Here is a 20,360-nt window from a genome sequence, read left to right as displayed (position 1 = left end):
AAAACTGATGGAATTATGAACACAAAAAAGCCCACTGATTTAGTACCATATGGAAATCATCTGATTTGTAACGGCTTCATTTTTCAGGATTGCAGTGATCACAAACACATTGCCTATTGAGTGAAAGCAAACCTGCATAAAAAACACACAAAGAAACACTATCAGTCATGGATTGGCCTCCCCAGAGCCCAGACATCAACATTATTGATCATGCTGACAAAGAACCGAACAAAAGGTAGCCAACAGAAGAGCTTTAAATGTCCTTCAAGGAGTCTGAAGAAATATTACTGAAGACTGCTTAAAGACTCGATAAGAAAGCTCGCCTTTTTCCTAGTATTTTGTGTTTCCATGTATGTTTGCACGTGTTTTTAATATCTCTGTGCACCTATTTCCCATTTTCAAATATAAACAAATCAGCTTTGGCTCAAGACATTTGCACAGTACTCTACATCTTAGATCTTTCATGTATCCCTCTTCTTTTGAGCGTTTGGACCATCGATTTGGCCTTTTTGTTAGTTTTTCCTCCATTTGTTGCCTTTTTGTTCATTTGTTCATGTGTTTTTTGTTTATTTGTGCACGTGGGTGTCAGAGAACTGACGCTACTGTTCAGTCACCTCCAGAGACAGCGTAACACCAAGAAGGTTCTCCACAACTCCTACCACACGCTGCTGTCTGGGCTGCGGCCCTACAGCTCCCCCTACCTGTCGGGGGACAGGTACGCAACAGCCTCACAGTACATCCAGACAGGGTGACAAAAGTCTGCCTATAGTCCTGCTGTAGGCAATAAGACACAGAACAATACACTCAGCAGGTGTACACATGCAAAAGACACGCTGCTTCCAGAGCTTTCTGCATGTACGCCTTTTATCTAACAGTTCTTCACTAATGTGATCTGAGACCACTGTGTTGCAGGCCCTCCTGCTTCTCTGCATCTTTGTCTGCTTTAGCGCATACTCCTGCCATTTCCACCACCTCTTGCTGTTCACTCACCAGTTTCCTCTTCCTGTCTTCATCTTTCTTCCCCTATTATTTCCATCGTATCTTTTCCATGCCATCCATCCTCCATCCTCCATCTGTTCTCAGGAAGGCAGAAGTTCCATGCAGGTTTGTTCTCCAAGTCATGAGATGTGCTTGTTGAGTAAAGGGCATTCATAGCTGGGATAGATTCATTAGCATAAACTCAAACCAAAGTAACACAGGGCTGTTTATCTAATTTGTAAACAGTGGAGTTATGCATGAGAGCGAAGCACATTAAGGTTTTTGAATATTAAGTTTTGTTGGTAGGATTGTCTCGTTATTGAGGAGCTGCTGTCCCACCGTGATGTTTAATGGACTGTCTTGATGAATATACTCAGGTGAAGCATTACCTTCTACCCTGGCATGACCCTTTCCCACCAACTGATCCCACCTAACTGCTAACTGAGCGTGTCTCAGTAATCCAAACTTGCCTCTCAGAAATATATTTTCCAGTTGAAGGTAAGGGAAGAGGCTGTTTGGACTATTGAGATGTTACACCTCACCCCTCCTCTCTCCGTTTCTTGCTTCTGCTGCGTTTTATCCTCACGGGTAACAACACGTACTCAGGTTGTGTCCCAGAACTTCTCCGCCATCCTCCCCCACTTCTTCCACTCCTCTCTTCCCCTCACTTCCTCTCTCCCTCTGCCTTGTGTGTCTCCCCAGTCAACTCCTCTCTAAAAAGCGGGGTCTCTTCCGGATACACGCTGGCCGCAAGCAGAGGTATCCACGGCAACAAGCCTGTGCACGGGGCACGCTAAATTGTCACAGATCAATACCTAGCATCCTCCTTTAACGGCACATCCTCCTTACCTTGCCTGAAACACCCAAATGATTGTGGGCCAGTGCAGTGATTTAAATGTTTCGTTCATGGAAAAAAAAAAAAATTCTGATGTGAAATTTTTTTAACAGTAACCACTTAAATTAAAGTAGCACGACTTAGCTGATGCTACAGCATTTCATTTTGTTTTAAGCAATCAACAAGCTGCCATGTGAAACTTCAAACAGTCACTACGTTCTGGTCCACAAATGCTTGCGTGAATCCTTTATTATAAAAACATGCTCTCCTATGTTTTAATATGAGGAAATTTCTCCAAGTTCTTCTTTATTGTAATTGCTGGAGAATGTAGAGCTGAATGTTTTTGTTTTGGCAAAGAAGCGACGAAACCATGTGTTAAAATCACGACTGCAGAAGTCGTGGGTGATTTACGACTCTGACAAGTTAAACACATGGATTTTGAGGATTTTGAGGACATTGAGTATTCCCTCAAAAATCAGTGACTTTTTACTCTTTGAAAAGTCTGATAAATGTCATGCTCTAGTCTTGCTTCCTGCTTTCATTTCAGTTAGTCGGTTCAGTTTTTAGTCTCTTCTTGGAGAAACTGCTTAAATGATTAAGCATGCTTTCCACTTTCCTGTTCATATTAGTCATATTAGTTTGCATACAATGTATTATTTAGTGCTCAAATACTTTTGATTGCATGCAGTATTCCTGCATGGCTGTGGAAAGATTCAGTAAAGTTCGTGGTCCTCAGTGGATCCAAATGATTTTACGTCCTTTCCCAGCAGCATGCAAACTCCTTTCACTCTACCTCCCCCATTTCTTCTACTCTAACCAAAGCATTTCTCATTGCTTGAATGAAATGCGGTTTCCAACAACACTCCCAAGCTGTTTATATTTTCATTTAAATGGCCGGCTACCTTGTAACACATGCAAATAAAGAGTATATCATCGTAAAAAACAAAATTCTTGAGCGAATGACTTGGCCGAAATTGCTCCGTGGTGCATGATGTTTGTGTTGCCTTATGGATCCGTGACAGGAACATGTGAGTGGCCATAGTGTTGGGTTGGACTACAAGTGCATGCTATAACAGCAGCGTTAGGAGTCAATCATCCGTAGAGAATGGCTGCTAAATAGCTTTTCTACTGTAAAGAGATGACCTCACGTATGGGGCTGACTTGTGGTGAGTGGTATAGAGTACTTAATGAGACACCTTTTATATGGCTGCACTTTGAAGCCAATATTTTGATGCTTATACACTGTTGAACGGATTAAGAGAGCTTTTCTGATGGTAGGTGGAGCATTTTTCCGCCGTCCCAGCACTAGCGCAAGTCTTGAATCAGGTTTCGGGTTTTGATTTTGCTGATTCAGGTGCTGTGATAGGCACATTAAATGAACAAATCCTCAGGGCAGAATGAGTTTCTAGCAATTCAGAGTGCTGCATTTGGACACTGCCTCCGTGATAAGTCAGCTAGTCTGTCTTTCGTTGGGACAAAATATAAATGTCTGTCCGTCTCCTTGCTTCGTCTGTTTGTATATGTGATGACTGTTTAGAAAGACAGGCCACATTTTTGGTGTTCTTCCACAATTACTAACAGACTCCTTTCCAACAAGCTCAGGCTGCCCTTCTCTCGCTTCCCTAAGCTCGCAGGATAACACGGTGTAGTGACCTGTAAAGTCAAAGGCATGGACATTGCGATCAGTGACAAAACTGCATTTATCCAAAATGAATACCAGTGCCTGCATATGTTTAACTCTTTCTACTTTGCTGTCAGCGGTAAAATAGGCTTTCGGGATCGGATCAGGATGAACAATTCCCGTTCATCCCAAACCATTCGGAACAAGGCTTCGCCGTTGCCCCCTAGCTCCGGTGTCCGCCGCTCTCCCAGCCAGGAGAACGTCCCCGAGGCCACGAGCCCGGGAAAGGTCCAAAAGAGCTGGAGCTTCAATGACCGCACACGCTTCCGCACCTCCCTGCGCCTCAAACCGCGTCCTCCTGTTGATGGTGAGCAGCCCACACACACTTTCTATTCTCTTTGCATTTAAATGTGTCTGAGTAACTCACCGCTGCTCTGCACTAATAGAGGGACTCGGGGAGGACAGCGTGGAAGACAAACCATACTGTGACGTAACAATGGAGGAGGTGATCCCAGCAGTGAAGACGCTTATACGAGCTGTCAGGTGAGTCCTGCCATCAGCTGTACTTCGAGGTTTTATTCTTTTTGTGTGAGTGTGAAATAAACATTTGGAGGTCCTTCCTTAATTTTTAAAATTGTATTTCTGTACTTGACATCAAAAACTTAAACACTAGTTTATCTGTATTTTGTTACAGAAGCTTTAACTGTGGAGTTTTATTGGATAACACATCTTCTATTACAAGTATTTCCTTTATGCTTCAATCATCTCCTCTCTTAGTGACCACGCTGAAGTATAAAACTTGTATTTGCTGATCCATTGTTGTATTTTTGATCTTTTGTAATTTGTGACTTGATTAGAAACATCTCAAATGATACTGAAATAATAATTTCAATACTGAAACCATACTTAATATAGTCTTTTATTGAGCTTTATGGTTGATTCCTTTGTCTCCATCGCACTACAGCCAAGTTTTAGTGATGACACTTTTAGCAGGTTGATATTAGACATCAAAATATTCTCTATTTAATAAAAGAAAATAATATAAAGTCAACTACAGTCATTTGACAAAGAAACTATCTTTCAGCTCTGTCTAGGAGTCAGGATATAATAAAAAAAACCTTTACACTGTCTCGTTACTTATTTAGCAAAAAACCTAACCTGAATGCAGAAACACCCTTACTGCTTCCAGTACCAGCAAGAATGGACTTAACTGACCATCAGCAACTGTGCAGACCTCTGTGAAAACAGAGGTTTGGGCAGTTTGCATATTTGCAGATTAACCTTGTGAATATTCACAAGTGGAAAACTAATATAACTTGTTGGGACAAAATCCTCCTTTCTCTGAAAAGAACATGGCAGCATGGGTTATTTTTGAAAAGCTGTATCTGAACACAAAAGAAGTCTTCTGGAAAATCTCCTTTGGACAGATGAGACTTAAGTGGAGATGTTTGGCTATAATGCACAAAAACCACCTGCAGCATATCAGCACCAACACCTCATACAAACTGTCAAGCATGGTGGTGGAGGGGTGATGACTTGGGCTTGTTTTGCAGCCATAGGACATGAACACCTTGCATTGAGTTGACCATGAACTCCTCTGTACACCAAAGCATTCTAGAGTCAAATGTGAAGACATTTGTCCAACAGCTGAAGCTGGGCCCAAATTGGGTCATCCAACAAGACAATGATCCCCAAACACAGCAGCAAATATACAACAGAAGGGCTGAAAAAGAAAAGAATCAAGATGTCGCATTGGTCGAGTCAAAGCTCAGACCTCAACCTGATTGAAAAGCTGTGGAGGAACCTTAACAGAGTTTTGCTTAAATGAAGGAACCAAACATTAATGAACTGAAGCAACGCTGTAAAGAAGAACAGGTCAGAAATGCTCCACAGTGATGTGAGAGAGTGATAAAACAATTATTTCAACTTATTGTTGGCAAAGGTAACTCTACAAGCTACTGAATCATGGATTTGTTTAGTTTTACAAATACTGCTTCTGTATTTGGCTTAGCCTTTGTTGAGTAAATAGTGACACGATGTAATATGTTGCTGTTCATGCATGGTTGTAGCGCTCCAAGCAGAAAGCGACTTTTTTATATTTTCATATGTAAAATCTTTGAACTGACCAAGGTTGTACTTTCTTTTCTACATGAGTGTAGTTTCTCTATTAAATCATAATTTTCAGCTACAAGCCAGAGCTGCTGTCCATCCTGTTATGGACTGGATAAGATCTCTCACTCACCAGTGGTGTTTCCTATTGTACACAGCCTTCATTAATAGGTGAACATGCCTCTCCTCCATTTAAGAGCTGGCGTGCGCAGATTCAGCTGACTGAGTAAAAATGTCCTCTTAGGAGAGGTAACTGGGCCCTCCTGCAGGCAGGGTTAGTTCCCTCCATGTGACCTTGTGTCTCAGCAGGCCCGACCCGTTCATGTGTGAGGTGGCGTGACTGGAAAAATGTATTAGAGAGTATACAAGCATCCAGATGATGCTGTGTCATTTCAACAATGACACCAAAAATTAGAAGTTGTTTATACCTGAGCTGAGATTGATGTTAATTCCTATCACGCTGAAAAGTGGAGAGACATGTGGACATAGGTCCAGTGTCCTCCCACCTCATGTACACAGTCACATTCATTCTCACACAATAGTAAGAGTTTTTCCCTGATTGTAGCAGAAAAACTACAATTGCTAGCAAACATCTGGTGTTACGGTCTAGTTGGTCTCCCGGGGTGCAGGTTGGGGTGGGGGGGTGACGATGAGAGCACATTAAAATGACTCTGGTCCCTGATGTCAGCACTGTACCCTCAGAGCATTTCTCTTGATAGCGTGACAGCGCCTGTGTGGTTCCATATGTACTTTAAAAAATAGCGGTTATATGCATAAAATAAAAATCTATATATCACGACATCAGGGATTGTGAAATTCAGCTGTCATTCAACAGTAACTTGTTTTAGACAGATTTCTGGCCTGTAAGTTCATAATATCCCTTTCCCTGATGCAATCACACAAAGGCAGTTGGTAAATCAACTCAAGGTACCAGAGACCAGCTACAACACAAGTGGTGCTGACAACATGTGACTAATTGTAAACATTTCTATTGTCAGCTGAGGCTGTAAACCGTGAGCTGAAAAAGCCAAAGAGGTTATAGAGGTAACACGGGCTAAAAGCAACACTCTTGGTGTAGCCACTCAGTGTGTCTGAGGAGATGTACAGCATATAGTAATCTATTTAAAACTAAGGTACGAATGTGTACGCTAAGTGAAAAAGCCCGCAGTGTAAAAGCACTGAATAAATAAAGTCCATTTAAAGCCAAGAAGGAAAAAATGCAGACTGTGTCAGTCAGTAAACTTAGTGTGTGCAAAACTAAGTAAGTAAATTTTGTACTACAAGTTCAAGCCTTTATGCTTCAGGATTATTTTACTACATGACATCTTATAGGACAGTAAAGCTGCTAAACTCTCTCTCATCTCTTGCTTAGTGGGTAAGTTACCATATGTGCTCACCTCTCTCTTTAGATTGAAGGTTGTCAGTTCAAGTGCAGTATGGGACAGTTCTCAAAACCTCTTCTTTTGGTTTATATTGTGTATTATACATCAGCACCCTTTTTTAGAAATGTTTTTCGCTCTTCTTATATCTCACATAGAACACTGTAGATATTTTCCTGTGAAGAAAATCATTCCATACTGCAGAGGAAACGCTTTACTACAACGAGTTAACTCTGAACACTGAGGGTGACTACACTTTAAATACAAAAAGTTTTATGGCATAAACAGTTACGACCTTTCGGAGCATTTCCATTAGGTACAGAGTAGCTGCTATCTCATGTACAGTACACCTCCTATGTGTTTATAAGCCATCATCTTTACCTCTAACTTTTTAGCTGCATCAGAGGCAAGCTAGAGAAACATGACCTGCTCTGGAGCAGGTAAGGTGTGTGCAAGTTACCATGGTGACTTCATAGCTTGGAGAAACAACAATCAATTGAATATTTTCTAAGGTTGAAAGAGTATTATGATCGAACAGTAGAGACACAGACACTTAACAAGGGAACAGCTTATGCTGTCAGTCTGATCTGAACCCGAAAAGCTTGATTGTGTTGGAATATTTATTACACTTATGGTCACATAACATGGTTTTGATTACCTGGACAAAGGCCACAGACCAAAATGCATTGATGAAGTTGTTCTTCATACCACACTTGTTGCTTTCCTCCATGCATGTTGGCAAAAGATGTTGTCAGCTGGTGTGAGTGTAAATATTGACTCTTAATATGATAATATGCTTAAATTAAACTAGTGAAATAAACTGGAAAAATGGAAGATTATATTACAGCTTTGATTCTTTATTGTATTTATCTGAGGCCTGCCCGCATTTATTATTTCACTAATAAAAACACCAGTCTTGGATTTGTCGCATGGTGTTTTTTAGGTGTCTGTATCCGTGGATACAGCTTGTTAATTTATCACTGGTATCAGATTGGTATCAGTATCATATCAGAAATGGAAAAAGCTGCATCCGTTATAAAGACAGGCAGTTATGAAATGCAGCACATTTGTCTTCTTACCCAACAAGGTCAACAGGACATCTCTGCCCCGTCTTTCAGGTTTTCTAAGTTTGACGCTGTTTAAACCGATCAGACTTTACTCTTGTCCACTTACTAATGAGCTGTCTGAACACAGTGCTTGTTAACACATAGAGTGATGCTTTCTCTTCATTGGGTGCACAGCAGATGGATGTTTACCATTGCAGAGATGATGTATAATGGTTTGATAGTGTAATGCCACTGATAGGCCATTATATGATCTCTCCCCTGGTTTTCACTTGACTCAGCAGATAGCTCTGACCTCAGCTGCTCAGTGCTGCAGACAATAGAAGTGAGGAGCTTCCTATATATAGTGTAGGTGTGTAAACAGCAGGTGCATCACTGTGTTAACGCACACATGCATGCAGCTTCTCAGAAAGGTATTTGATTGGTGCAAGTGAAAACACCACATTTTGCAGCAGGTCTTAGTGCTGATCTTTCACTTTCGGTGAATGTTATTAATCAGTGCCCGGCTGACTGAATAAATGCGTAAATGCCCGTTCTGTTTGCGTATGTGCGAAGGGATTGGTAGTAGGAGAAAGGAGGAGGGTGTGGAGAAATTAGGTCTGGTGTTTTTCTGTATTTCCTTTATTGTAAGTCTCCTCCAAACAGATCCAAAAATCTAAAGTACTATGCAAATGTCTTGAGCCACTGCTGATGTGTTTATATTTATGCTAGAAAAATGGGATACAGGTGCAGACAGTTATTGAAATGTGCAAAAACACATGAAAATACAGTATATGAGGCAAAAACTGAGTTTGTACAAATCTAATGAGCATTAAAGTGAATTTTTGTTCTGGCCTTTATTCTTTAACGCAGCCTGAACTCTCTTAGGAAAGCTTTTCTGTAATTTGTAACTTTCTTTGCTCAAGCCCACTTTGAAATCTGACTCCTGGGAAGCAAAATATAAAGAAATGATGGCTCAGGCGAAGTGACAAAAATAGCTTGGACACGGCCACTATTTATAGTGTTTAATCTTGAATCATCAGATTTTGTGTTCTTTCAGCTGAATATTTTTTAAAGTTATCAGATTTACACATCAAATTGTCCATAAGCATACTTAGCCACATACTGTAGCTTATAGGGTTTATTCAGTAATCTAGTGAAGGATCAGACCTGCAGGGGCTCACCCTACTTGGCCCACGTAGAATTTGTGTCAGCACAACAGTCGTTTTTAATTCCCAGATAAATCCTTGCCATTTGACACTATCAGAGATCCACCTTTGCTGACTTGCAAAAATATTTGCATTGGCTAAGCAAGCATTTTAGGGCACAATTGACACTTCTATTTGTTCAGTCATTACTGTGTTTTTACGTCTCAGCTTCCGAGAAGTCGGGGGGGGGTGGTGATGGTATCTTTCAGTGAGCAGTGCCAGCTGTAGTGTAGAACTGCGACTGACAGGAAGTTAACTGGAGGGAGAGGGGAGCCCTACTCTTACCTGACTGTGTATTATGAAAACCATATCAGTGGCCAGGAAGGAGAGTCAGCATTTTGAAGAAATCCTTGGAGGATCCAAATCTAAGCCCACCACCCCCTCCCGTCCTGTCTCAACCTTTTCTTTTACCCGCACCTGAGACCCACCCTGGCAAAAAATCTGCACCTACCTGCAAAATAAGAAAAGATCGCCTGCAAAAATACCCCCAAACGCAGAAGTCATCAAGAAATAGAGTGCTGCGAGAGGAGGAGGAGGAGTGTGCTGACGGCTGCTTCGGCACCAGCTGCAGACTTCCACTCCTCCTCCTCGCGCTCCTCTTCTCCTTCGCTTGCACCTTCTCCCTTTCTTTGCAGGACGGTCACTATACAACACGCGGTCACTGGAAATGCAAGAGCTGCAGACCTCAACAAAGGTTACAGTGGTTATTACAGAAAATGACCCCTCGCGCAAGTTGAGATTTCACTGCTCGTGCATCGCCCACATGTGCACTTGTGTTGGTGTGTACATCAGCGAGCAGCAGCTACATTCATCTATGCATTTGTGCTATTACATTATTGTGTTTGTGCACACAGTTACCTATGCATGTGTGTTTTTTATTTCCCAAAACAGCTGAGCATTTCTGATTTCCGGCTTATTACAGCGACTCAGTCGTATGGGGTTAGAGAGATAGGATTGTCTCATCTTCCGTCCTTCTGCTTCCTTGCCTTTCCTTCCCTCATTCTCCCAAAACTCTCTTGACATGACGTGAAGGACAATCTATCACAGGGTGTGGAGAAAGCTTGGATGTGTAGCTGTGTCCAGCATGTCTAAGCTGACTAAGTGATAAGAAGGAAATTGAATGACCCATCCAACACAGAAAGCCTGGCGCGCCTCAAACTTTCCTCTGCTCTCTTCCCGTTATCTCTTGCACTCGCTCTGCTCCTTCCAGCGAAACGTCCGACCAGAACAGCTCTGGCGGCGGATGTTGTCATCGATGTGTTTGCTGGGTACAGTAGTGCTGGCTCGACAATCCTCGGTGTGTGACTCCCCCCACGCCAGGATGTGGATGGTGATGATGCATCCACTGGGAGCCGGAGCAGCTGTGGTCCACCAGTGGCTCCAGTGTGGCTGTCACACTGACAAAAGAGGAAGGGGGAGTGGGAGCTAGAGGCACGTCTGCGTGTGTTACCCATTTCTGTCCGAAGAAAAGCTGAAACGGCAAATACTGATAAGGAAATGTCTCTGGGAGATGCTCTCATCGTCACAATGTATCCACACGGTTTAGCAGGTTTGTGACTGCTACCATTATGCAGCTGTTTGTGAACGATAAGGTCACGCTGACTTTAATTAATCTTGTTATTGTCAAGGTGGGCTGCCTCATGTGATAGCCTCCCACCCCTGCATTCTTCCAAAAGTTCACTCAACCCCCGCTTGTGTGAGCGTGCGCTTTGAAGCCATCTAAAGGTGGACGGAGGAGCATTAACAGTGAGTTTTGTGTGTGCTGTCTGTGTGTAGGATCTTGAAGTTCCTTGTGGCCAAGAGGAAGTTTAAGGAGACACTACGCCCGTACGATGTGAAGGATGTCATAGAGCAGTATTCTGCTGGACACTTGGACATGCTGGGCCGCATCAAGAGCCTGCAGACCAGGTAGCTCTTTTAATTGTGTGTTTCATAGGAAGATATTTTTGTGAATCTGCTCTAAAGCACTCTTTAAAGCTCAACAAACAACATGTTATCTCTTGTTTATTTAACAAAAAAAGAAAGAAAAATCAGTAGAAGAAGTGACTTGTGGCTCTATGAGGACAGTCTAGAAACTCACTGGCTTTTTGTGTCATGTTTTATCCTTTTAGGGTAATAATCAGTGTTTAGTCAGTCAGGTTCGGATTATGGAAAACATTTTATTTTGAGTGCAGATGAACTTAGGCCAAAAAAAGCTAATAAAAAGAAAAAGTTGCATTACTCCTTTACTCTCTGCAAAGATGGTTTAACTGCATGAAGCCGAAGATACTCTGAACACAAAAACCCAAAATATGACTCTGATCCTGACCAAAATGGTTTGGTATCAGATCACAAAGATGTCCTATCTGTGAACGTCAGAGGCAGCATTTCACAGAATCTGTTGCCTGATAGGCTATTTGGTTTTCGCCAAACATGTACTGCCATGAACTTTAACATTTAACATGCTAACTGACGCCTGTAGAGTCTGAGTCATAGCTCTGGTTTTTTTTTTTTTTTTCATATGCTGGGATGTCCTTTCCTGGGGAGATTTCTTGTCTTGAATGTTTTCTACCTCTGAATAATCTTCCTCACTGTTGAAACATGGACCTCAGATTGTTTGGATGGCCTTGTAACCATTCCCCGATTGATGAGCAGCAACGACTGCTCGTTTGTGCAGCTGAACTGTGCTTGTTAAATTAAAGCACCTGAACTCAGTTGTGAAACTATTCACTTCTTCCATTGCCCTCCCAGCAATCATGCTAAGCCAAAAAAAAGTCTTGTAGTTTTCGGGTATTTACTCATTTTTATGGTTTATTTTTGTGCAAAAGGGTGGACCAGATAATTGGACGAGGAGCTGTTCAGCCAGATAAGAAGACACGTCCTGAAAAGGGAGAGAAGACACAGCCAGAACTGGACTCACTGGATGAGCTAAGCATGATGGGCCGTGTAGTCAAGGTGGAGAAACAGGTAATGGAGTAGAGTTTGATATATGAACAGTGGAGCTGTTAAAGTGTGTTTTCTTTCTGTTCTGTAGCTCTCATGTGCTGTTAGGAAGTGATGAGATGTAGCTTGGCTTTTGAAACCGAGTGCCATTCATGTCTGTGTGTGTTTGTTCAGGTTCAGTCCATAGAAAACAAGCTGGACCTCCTGCTCAACTTTTACTCCCAGTGCCTGAAGAAAGGCTCGTCCAACTTTACCTTGTCCTCCCTCCTCGACCCCGACCTGACTTCTGACTACCACAGCCCCACGGACCAAAGAGACCTCTTCCCCTCTGCTAACACACTCAACATCTCTCAGTCTGAGAGCGGCAACTTGGAATGACAATGAGCTGACTGTTCGAACAAAGGCACAAACCCTTTACAGTATGTCTTCCTAAGGCTGTGTCCTCACTCAGCCTAAATGACTTCTCATCACTTCCTTTCATTTCAGTCTTCACTCTGCATCCCCCCCTTTACTTTCCCCCTCGAGTGAACGTTTCCAGCCCGAGGCCACCAGATGGCTCCACCTGACAGGGAGCCACAGCCAAAGCTGCTCACCGCACACACCTCTGAACCCACTACTGTACATGAGGATGGAGATGAAGAAAGGACACGTGAACGACTAATACTTGACTACTGAACCACTCTCAGCCGCTCACTTCATGCTATATATACATCGATGCCTAATTTAAAGCTGTAGATAATCGGTTCACTGACGTTTTTTAAAGTTTTAGAGAAATCTTTTGTCCACACCATCAGTTTTCATCAGACACTGATTTGTCTGTGATTACTTTGATAATTTAGGATGGCATCACAGCTCTTGAGTAGCACCAAAGGAGCTGAGACAAGGTGCTCCTGTGGAAAGGGGGAGAATCTCTCAGGCTCGGCTGACAGCCACCAGACTCCAGTGGTATCATCTGAACAAAAGGAAGGGGTTAAACGTGTAAATCCTGCTTTAATTGCCCAAACTACACACATGAAACAGAGTTAGGAGAATGTGTTGGACTGGTGTGCATACAGTACATTACTCCTTAGAAGTTTGGTCTCCAACAAGCCCACATGCAAAAAAAACAACAGAGAAAGAAAGAAAACAACCCACACACATCCCTGTTTGACTGAAATAAGGAATGCTCGTACTTGTTTAGAATTTAATAGAGCCAAAATGTTCTTTAACAGGCTTTCAAATGCCACTTATCTCAGTAACCTGTATTTAAATTTAAACCCGCCCTTTAAAACTTGCTGTCTTGCAGCCCACGTTCCCGGCACGCATGCTCCTCAGACCAGATGGGGAAAAAAATGAGAATTTCATGGACAGGAACGCATCACTTTCTCCAGAGCTTCTTGTCACTCACCCTTACCCTCAGGTCAGCTGCTTCAGGCAGTCTGCAGCGCCCGCTCTTACTCTCACTGGGACGTTTTGACCCAGTTTGGCGCAGTTTTGTTAAACATCGAATATCCTGAAAGGCATCCAGGTCAAATGCATGAATTTCCTTACCCGGATGAACGCTTGTGTGCTGGGAAACGGTTACAGCCTTACAGCCTCAGCTTGCAGCCGGCGGACTCTTTTTGTCTTTTCTGGTTTCTTTCTCATTGCCCTTTTGCGCTCTAAATGCTCTCTGCTGATGGAAAAAACTGGAGAGTGCACAAATGCACACACATACACACACATATATACATATATTAACAATGAAAGTCCTTTTTACTTAAATACTCTGGCACTTGGTGAATCTTTTGTTTTGATTTCTTTACTGTAATTGTGTTCATGCACTCGATTTCATGTAACCTAGAAGAGAGGATGTTTTTTAACGATTTCGGTTGTGAATGCAGGATTTAAGTTAATATATTTAATTAAGCTAGATATGATTGTTCAATTAATGTAGCATTTTATTTTCAAGTTAAATCATGGTTCACACGCACGAATTGCAGAATTTTATATATATATATATATATATATATATATATATATATATATATATATATATATATATATATACACACACATTTTTTAAAAAAATGTCTTCGGATAATTGACTGAGAAAACATCCATCTTGCTGTATTTGGCCAGTAAAAACACGTCTTCTGTCCCTGTAAATCATTCATTCATTTGTTCCGGTCACGCCAGTTGACTCAGGTGCTCCACTTTAGACTTTTACACAGTGAATGTACTTCCTCGCACGGTCCTTTTAGATCTGTTTATGGTCTGTTGCTCTTGCTGCCATGAGGAATAAATGGCACTATGAGCTTGCAGTTTTGCTCTCATTTAATTCACGGAGAGGCGCTCGGTAGCTTTATTACGTGGCCTAGATTATAGAAGAGGTGCCTATTTATTAGAGGCATTATTAAACTGAACAGTGCCACCGTCACTTTATTGTCACCTGGAATGTCGAGCATTATGAAAATGTATGCGAGATCTCTGTACTGCATGTTGTTTGTTTCGTGGTAGCCCCAGTATTAGAAGACCAACTTAAAGGATGTAAAACCTAGAGTTAAGACAGGAAAGGAAATTACCTGTGCCTTCTACTCCCTCGTTCTATCGTAAGCCCGCTTCGAAGAGACGTGTTTAACTGAAATCACGCGAGGATGGTCACATGCTACGTTACCGCAAAATGTCAAGATTGTTCTAAAGATTTGTTCTGACTGCTGTAAACTTTGGTATATTTGAGAATTTTGCTGAATGTTCGGGATATCGTTGTACCTACCAGGTCCTTATTGCATCGACACCCTTTCTGTATTAGATGTGGAGGCTGAAGGCATGGACATTTGTGTCGTTGCAGGAGTCTCTGCTGTCATGTCTCCTCTCATAAGCATGTCACGTAGCTCAGAATGGCTTCCACACAACTACCTCTGAGGCCACTAGGGGGCGCTAGTCTAGAAACCCGAGTATGAGAAACTTTAACTGTCTGACTGAATGCTATGCATGACTCAATCTGCACGTTCTTTTTTCATGTCTTCTTCATGACGCCCATCTTTCACTGTCTTGCTGCCATCCGACATTCCAGCATCGCTCTGTAGCGTCTCTATTTGTCTGAACTGTCGTTAAAGTGAAACTCAAACTGATCAAGCAATAAGAAAACTGAACAAAGTCTTCCAACTCTAATTGATGTGGCGACTGGTTGAATGAAACATGGCGCTGATTTATTTTCTAATCTAATGAGCACCTCCATTTGATCCTTTTAGGAGATGCAACAACAACAACAACATCTGCTGGAGATGAAATTGGATCACTTGACTAATTATTAATTTATTAAAGCTCTTTGGACTGTTTGCTGTTGGGTGTCTTTTATCTGGAAATAATATAAATTTTCAAAAGGAACTATAAAAATTCTTAAAATTCTGTTTCAAGATAAAAATGATACTCAACGTCTGCCAACAAACGTGGAAAAAGAGCTGCTACTCAACTCCCTGAAGGCTCCGATGTACATCATCCACACTCAAACTTCAAATTAATTCAGCCTTCCAGTAGGTGGCGCATGACAACCGCAACATATACCTTAGGTAGAAATGAAATGGAGCTAAAAAATAATAATAAATACAAGAAATAAGTCAATTTATTCAAGACTTTCTGAGACAAGATTGTTTAAAGGTGAATATTTGACCAAAAAAACAGAATGTATTTAAAATATTGACATCCTTATTTAGATGTTTATCTCCAAACATTCAGCTGCAAAGACACACTTTTAGTAAATTGTATGTGACAGGATTAAAGCATTTTATTGCACAGTTTACACTCAAAACAGGGAACTGGTCTTCAGCTGCTTTCCTCATGGGAAGAAAACTGAAAATGTCTGATAGCCTGTATATAAAAGATGGATGTAGCCTCCAACGATGTCATCCACTGATTTGTGGACTCCTGTTTTGAGCATTTTGACTGTCACCATCTTGCTGTTGGAGACTTTACCTAAAAATATATAGTCTTTTTTTTTTTTTTAAAGGACCTTAATTTACAAAATGGAAATCATGCTGTATTCAATGAAGCTAGTAGAAATTGAGACTGTAAAGTCACCATGGAAGAGTTTCCTGAGGTCATAAATGACTGCAACAGTAATATTTGTTTGCTCACTGGCTTCTATACAATTGCCCCCTCCCACCAAGAATGCAGGGTCAAGGCACTTTAACATTTGCTTTACTTTTCAGACCCATAGGAGATGCCCATCTTTTATATACAGTCTATTATGCATACATAGTGAGCAGCAGGAAATCAGCAGGTTTTCTATTTCCAGTTCTTTGCTGTCACACTGTGAAGTTGCCCACACCGTAGAAGTGACAGAACAAAGTCACGTGACGTTTATAAGGGTCGACAATCAAATAGGCAAATGTCTGCTCCTCCTCTCGCACCCCAGGGAAACATCGGCCAGACTCGTCCTACAGACGATAAAATTATGTGGTTAACACATGTGGGAACAACACGTGTCTGATTTGTCTCAATCTGTCTCAAGAATGCACTCACTTTATTATGTACTGAAGTTCAAACTGAGCATCAGAATGGAGAAGAAAGGTGATTTAAGAGACTTTGAACGTAACATAGCGTGGCCAGACTGCTCTTGATTTCTGCTGCTACATTCAAATGGTGAGGTCAGAATCTGGTATTAACAACATGAGAGCATGGATCCATCCAGCCTTGTATCAACATGCTGTTGGTGGGGTAATGGTGAGGGGAATATTTTCTTTGTTTACTTTGTGGCCCCCCAGTACCAACTGAGCATTGTTTATAAATGCCACAGCCTACCTGAGTATTGTTACCGAGCATGTCTATCTGTTAATGTTCACCGTACTTAAATATCATCAGATCTCAATCCAGTTGAACACCTTTCGGATGTGCTATCAGGTCAATACAGACAAAAATCTCAGAGGAATGTTTCAGATATGCCTAAAAAGGTGTACTTGACATCAAATAAAATTATCTGTGAACTTTAATATAAAATATAGCTGTAAGTGAATATAAGTCTATGTACTGTCAGTACATGCATGTTTACATCGTATGTTAATCCTCCCCCTAATACTCGCTTTTCTAAAATGACTCTAGCTTCTTATTTAGACTAACTTTATGAGCAGCACAACATTTTCTCTACATTTCACGGGGGAACAGGCAGACACTGAACCAGGGACTTACAAAGGCACAAACTTTGAGCACTTTGGAGACAACGGCGATCTTTTTCGTCTCTGGGTCCTTCTGCACACTGCGAAACAAATGCATCAAAATCTCACCATTAGGTCATGACTCATTTATGCATATAAATAAACATGGAGCCAGATGCTTCTCACCTGATCAGATCTTTGTATATTTGCTTTGTGGTGCTGATGTAAGGATCAATGGTGTCTTCATACTGACAGAGCTCACCCCCAAGACACAGGTGCTTGAAGAGGCTAAACAGAAACTCTCCCCGCTCCTCTCTCCCAACCACATAGTAGTGCTCAGACTCCTCGTCCCGCAACATCTGGAACAACCGAAGAGGTCATGAACTGGCTCAAAGTTAATAAAAACAACAAAATAAAATAAAGTAAAAAAGAAAAAAAAAAAGATGAGAGACTCACCTGTCGGAGTTCATCATAGTCAGGGTAGACATCATGAAAGCATTTAACTACATGCCCAGTGAGCCTCAAGATGCCGCAAGAATAAATTGGATCAAACAGCTCCATGGAGACCTTCGTGCAAGGCGTGGGCTCCACACTGACAGACACCATTGGCTTGTCTGCAACACACACACACGGAAAAAAAAAAAAAAAAATCTGAGGAGACCTGACTGCAAAAACTGGAGCAGATGAGAGCAATTTCCTGATATCAGTGATGAAAGGTACATGACATACCAAGAGGCACCCAGACTCCAGCCTCCATCTTTCTCAGGCTGGACAGCACCTCAGGGTCTCTGAAGAAACACTGAGCACACACGGAGGGGGGTTCAAAAGTGACCAAACACACCAAGACGCCTTTTCATCGTTTTAATCAGTCACATTGGGTTTGACAAAGCAGCATTACATTTTTATATTTTAATCCTAGAGACGTACCAGAGCAAACTTTTCACTGCTGTAAGGGGAGAAACTGTGGTCAAAACTGAACGACTGAGCGGAAATCCTCCCCAGCATGGACCTGAATGTAACAAACAACCATCAGAGAGCATCCAACAGGTAGCAACACCGCAGATAAACAAAGGAAGAGGATTTTTCTTTTGTTTTTTAGGCTTAACTTCGTACGTCACCATTTCATCAACCGTGCCAAGGTGTCTTTGTCTTGTAGGAAAGAAAACGTCTTAGTGCGAAGAGCGTTAAAAGAAAAAGTCTGCTCGAACGCGTATTTTTCTTCGTCCATGTTTACTCTTTAATTGATCGTTAAGGGAAACACGAAGGATTGCTCCTTTTCCATAAACGAGTGCAGGCCAATCAGCGACAGGTGTCCTCACGACCAGCCAATAAACTTCCTGTGTAGTAACTTGCCCCCCCCCCCCCCCAATCTAAGGTTTGTTTCGTTTACTTGTTGCTTTGGCAACGGACTCCGGTGACGTCCCAAATTGGACTGGAAGCTTCTTTTTTACGGAATAAAGCCAAATACTGTGCAAATTACATTAACAAAAAAGAAAATGTATATTTTATGCTCGTTTATGAAACACACTCAAAAAAGGCCCAATAAAATACAATAAAATTATCTAAAAAAATAAATAAAAATCTGCCCATTTTCTGTCTAATTTTGAAACACAAAACAATGTAAAATTACGATATTAAATTTTATAGAATCTGGTTAAAAGAAATGTAACTGATAAGTATACATTCAATTTAATCTAATAAATCTGTTTTTGTATATATCCAATTGCATTTACTCAAAATTATTGATTCATATTTATTTTATTTCTTATTTATTTTATTTTTTAATTTTTAGCGTGGAGTGTAAAATTCACGCAGTTAATAAAAAAGACAAGCAGCTGTGAGGGGAACCCCTGTTTTTATTTTTTCCTGTTGCAGATACTAGTTATGACAATTACTAGCTGTTGTAGTTCACACTGTAAACATCTTCTTTTTATGTACACATACATATTAGTTAGAACAGTAAAAATGTGGTAATGAACTTGGGGTAATGGAAAAGATGATCATGCTCCGCATCAAATACGTAACATTAGTTCACGTTAATAATGAAAATAGTTATTTGTACTTTTAAATTTGTACATTTAAAATTAGACTTTTCAAGAATAAAAAATTTAAAATAATTTATTTAAAAAAACCCACATAATTGTGTAAAAAAATGTCGTAAAGCATATTTTTTGTCATATTTTGGCAGGCCATCCTCTCCTGTCAGCCACAAGAGGGCGACATTATCCGGCTGCGAAAACGCTCCGCACGCCTGCTGTGCTGCGTCAATCGTGTTCCCACGTCAGTGCTCCTGTGTTACCGTCTCCACGACTGTCTTATTTATGCTTCTGGATTTGTTTCCTCCTTCTCTATCTCCTATAGAAAATGCAAACATGGAACTGTTAGTTTTTCAGGGTAATAAACTCGTGTTGCAGTGCAGTGAGATCACAGTTTATTACTGAATGTGGAAACAGCTGTTGACAAACGAATTTAAATTTAAAGTCTGGTACTTTTGTAACGGGTTTCAAATGATAAGAAACACCAGTGACACTGATATGAATCTATCAGTATGAGGATGAACTCCTGCTGTCGGCTGTTTAATGGGATTTGCTGATGAGGACACTGTGATGCCGTCCAAAGAGAAAGCAGACTTTATTTCCATGACATTTGTCAACACAAAATGTAAATTCCTCTTTCCTGGTTTTGTTAACTAATTCCTCATTCTGTCATTTTTCTTTCTCAACTTCTTTTTTCCTTTCTGCATACTCGGTTAATTCCAAAAAACAACCTTTCAAAATGTTCCCTGTAAATTTCACAATCTGGCAGGAACACCTGGGGCACCACAAAGACGAGGCGCCTTTTAACATTTACCCTACATGCCATTTTTGGACGTCACATTCAAAGAATCTTCTAGGAAAAAAAAGAAAAACAATCCTAGGAAGGTCTTACTAAGAACCCTACAAACTTCTTCCTGGCACCAATACTTATTTCGTTACTAACATTCCCAACATTCCAGGATGTGCTATCCTTTTGGTCCACATTCCAGTGCAGGACACCGTATCCCTCTAAGAGAGGATATGGGGACACCCTTCCTGGAGACAGGATAAGATAATGTTGTGTCTTTATTTTTTATTTGCCACGGTCTCACGAAGCATACAGGGAGCCGGCTGATAAA

The 20,360-nt window shown here is 41.2% G+C and overlaps 2 protein-coding genes across 6 annotated transcripts in view; one reads left to right on the top strand and one right to left on the bottom strand.

Moving 5' to 3' along the window:
• The window catches only part of LOC120726989 (potassium voltage-gated channel subfamily KQT member 4), a 58,524-nt gene extending 43,130 nt beyond the window's left edge, over window positions 1-15,394 (top strand). For 2 of the 3 annotated variants that reach the window (XM_040021086.1, XM_040021084.1), the window contains exons 9-15: window positions 590-715; window positions 1,681-1,737; window positions 3,572-3,801; window positions 3,881-3,977; window positions 10,950-11,081; window positions 11,981-12,119; window positions 12,270-15,394. In XM_040021086.1, coding sequence (XP_039877020.1) covers window positions 590-715; window positions 1,681-1,737; window positions 3,572-3,801; window positions 3,881-3,977; window positions 10,950-11,081; window positions 11,981-12,119; window positions 12,270-12,473 — 985 coding nt within the window. In that variant the 3' untranslated portion in view covers window positions 12,474-15,394. The remainder of the gene's footprint in view (window positions 1-589; window positions 716-1,680; window positions 1,738-3,571; window positions 3,802-3,880; window positions 3,978-10,949; window positions 11,082-11,980; window positions 12,120-12,269) is intronic. The other variant, XM_040021085.1, reaches the window with a different exon arrangement.
• Window positions 15,395-15,489: 95 nt separating this feature from the next.
• cfap300 (cilia and flagella associated protein 300) lies at window positions 15,490-18,651 on the bottom strand. Of its 3 annotated transcripts, none has more exons than XM_040021097.1 (7): window positions 18,325-18,651; window positions 18,134-18,215; window positions 17,936-18,005; window positions 17,663-17,820; window positions 17,393-17,565; window positions 17,241-17,307; window positions 15,490-16,492 (listed from the first exon to the last, which is right to left on the bottom strand). In XM_040021097.1, exons 1-7 carry the CDS (start codon window positions 18,432-18,434, stop codon window positions 16,361-16,363), a joined length of 792 nt encoding a protein of 263 aa, XP_039877031.1. In that variant the 5' UTR covers window positions 18,435-18,651; the 3' UTR covers window positions 15,490-16,360. The 3 variants fall into 3 exon arrangements, with proteins under 3 accessions (XP_039877031.1, XP_039877032.1, XP_039877033.1); XM_040021098.1 differs by having other exon boundaries at window positions 18,320-18,436; XM_040021099.1 differs by having other exon boundaries at window positions 18,313-18,427.
• Window positions 18,652-20,360: the final 1,709 nt, after the last annotated feature.

Source organism: Simochromis diagramma, unplaced genomic scaffold (assembly GCF_900408965.1).
Source record: "Simochromis diagramma unplaced genomic scaffold, fSimDia1.1 OVJJ01000753.1, whole genome shotgun sequence".
Lineage (NCBI taxonomy): Eukaryota > Metazoa > Chordata > Actinopteri > Cichliformes > Cichlidae > Simochromis > Simochromis diagramma.
Note: the sequence above shows the minus strand (reverse complement) of the source record. Positions and strands in the feature narration are given on the sequence as shown.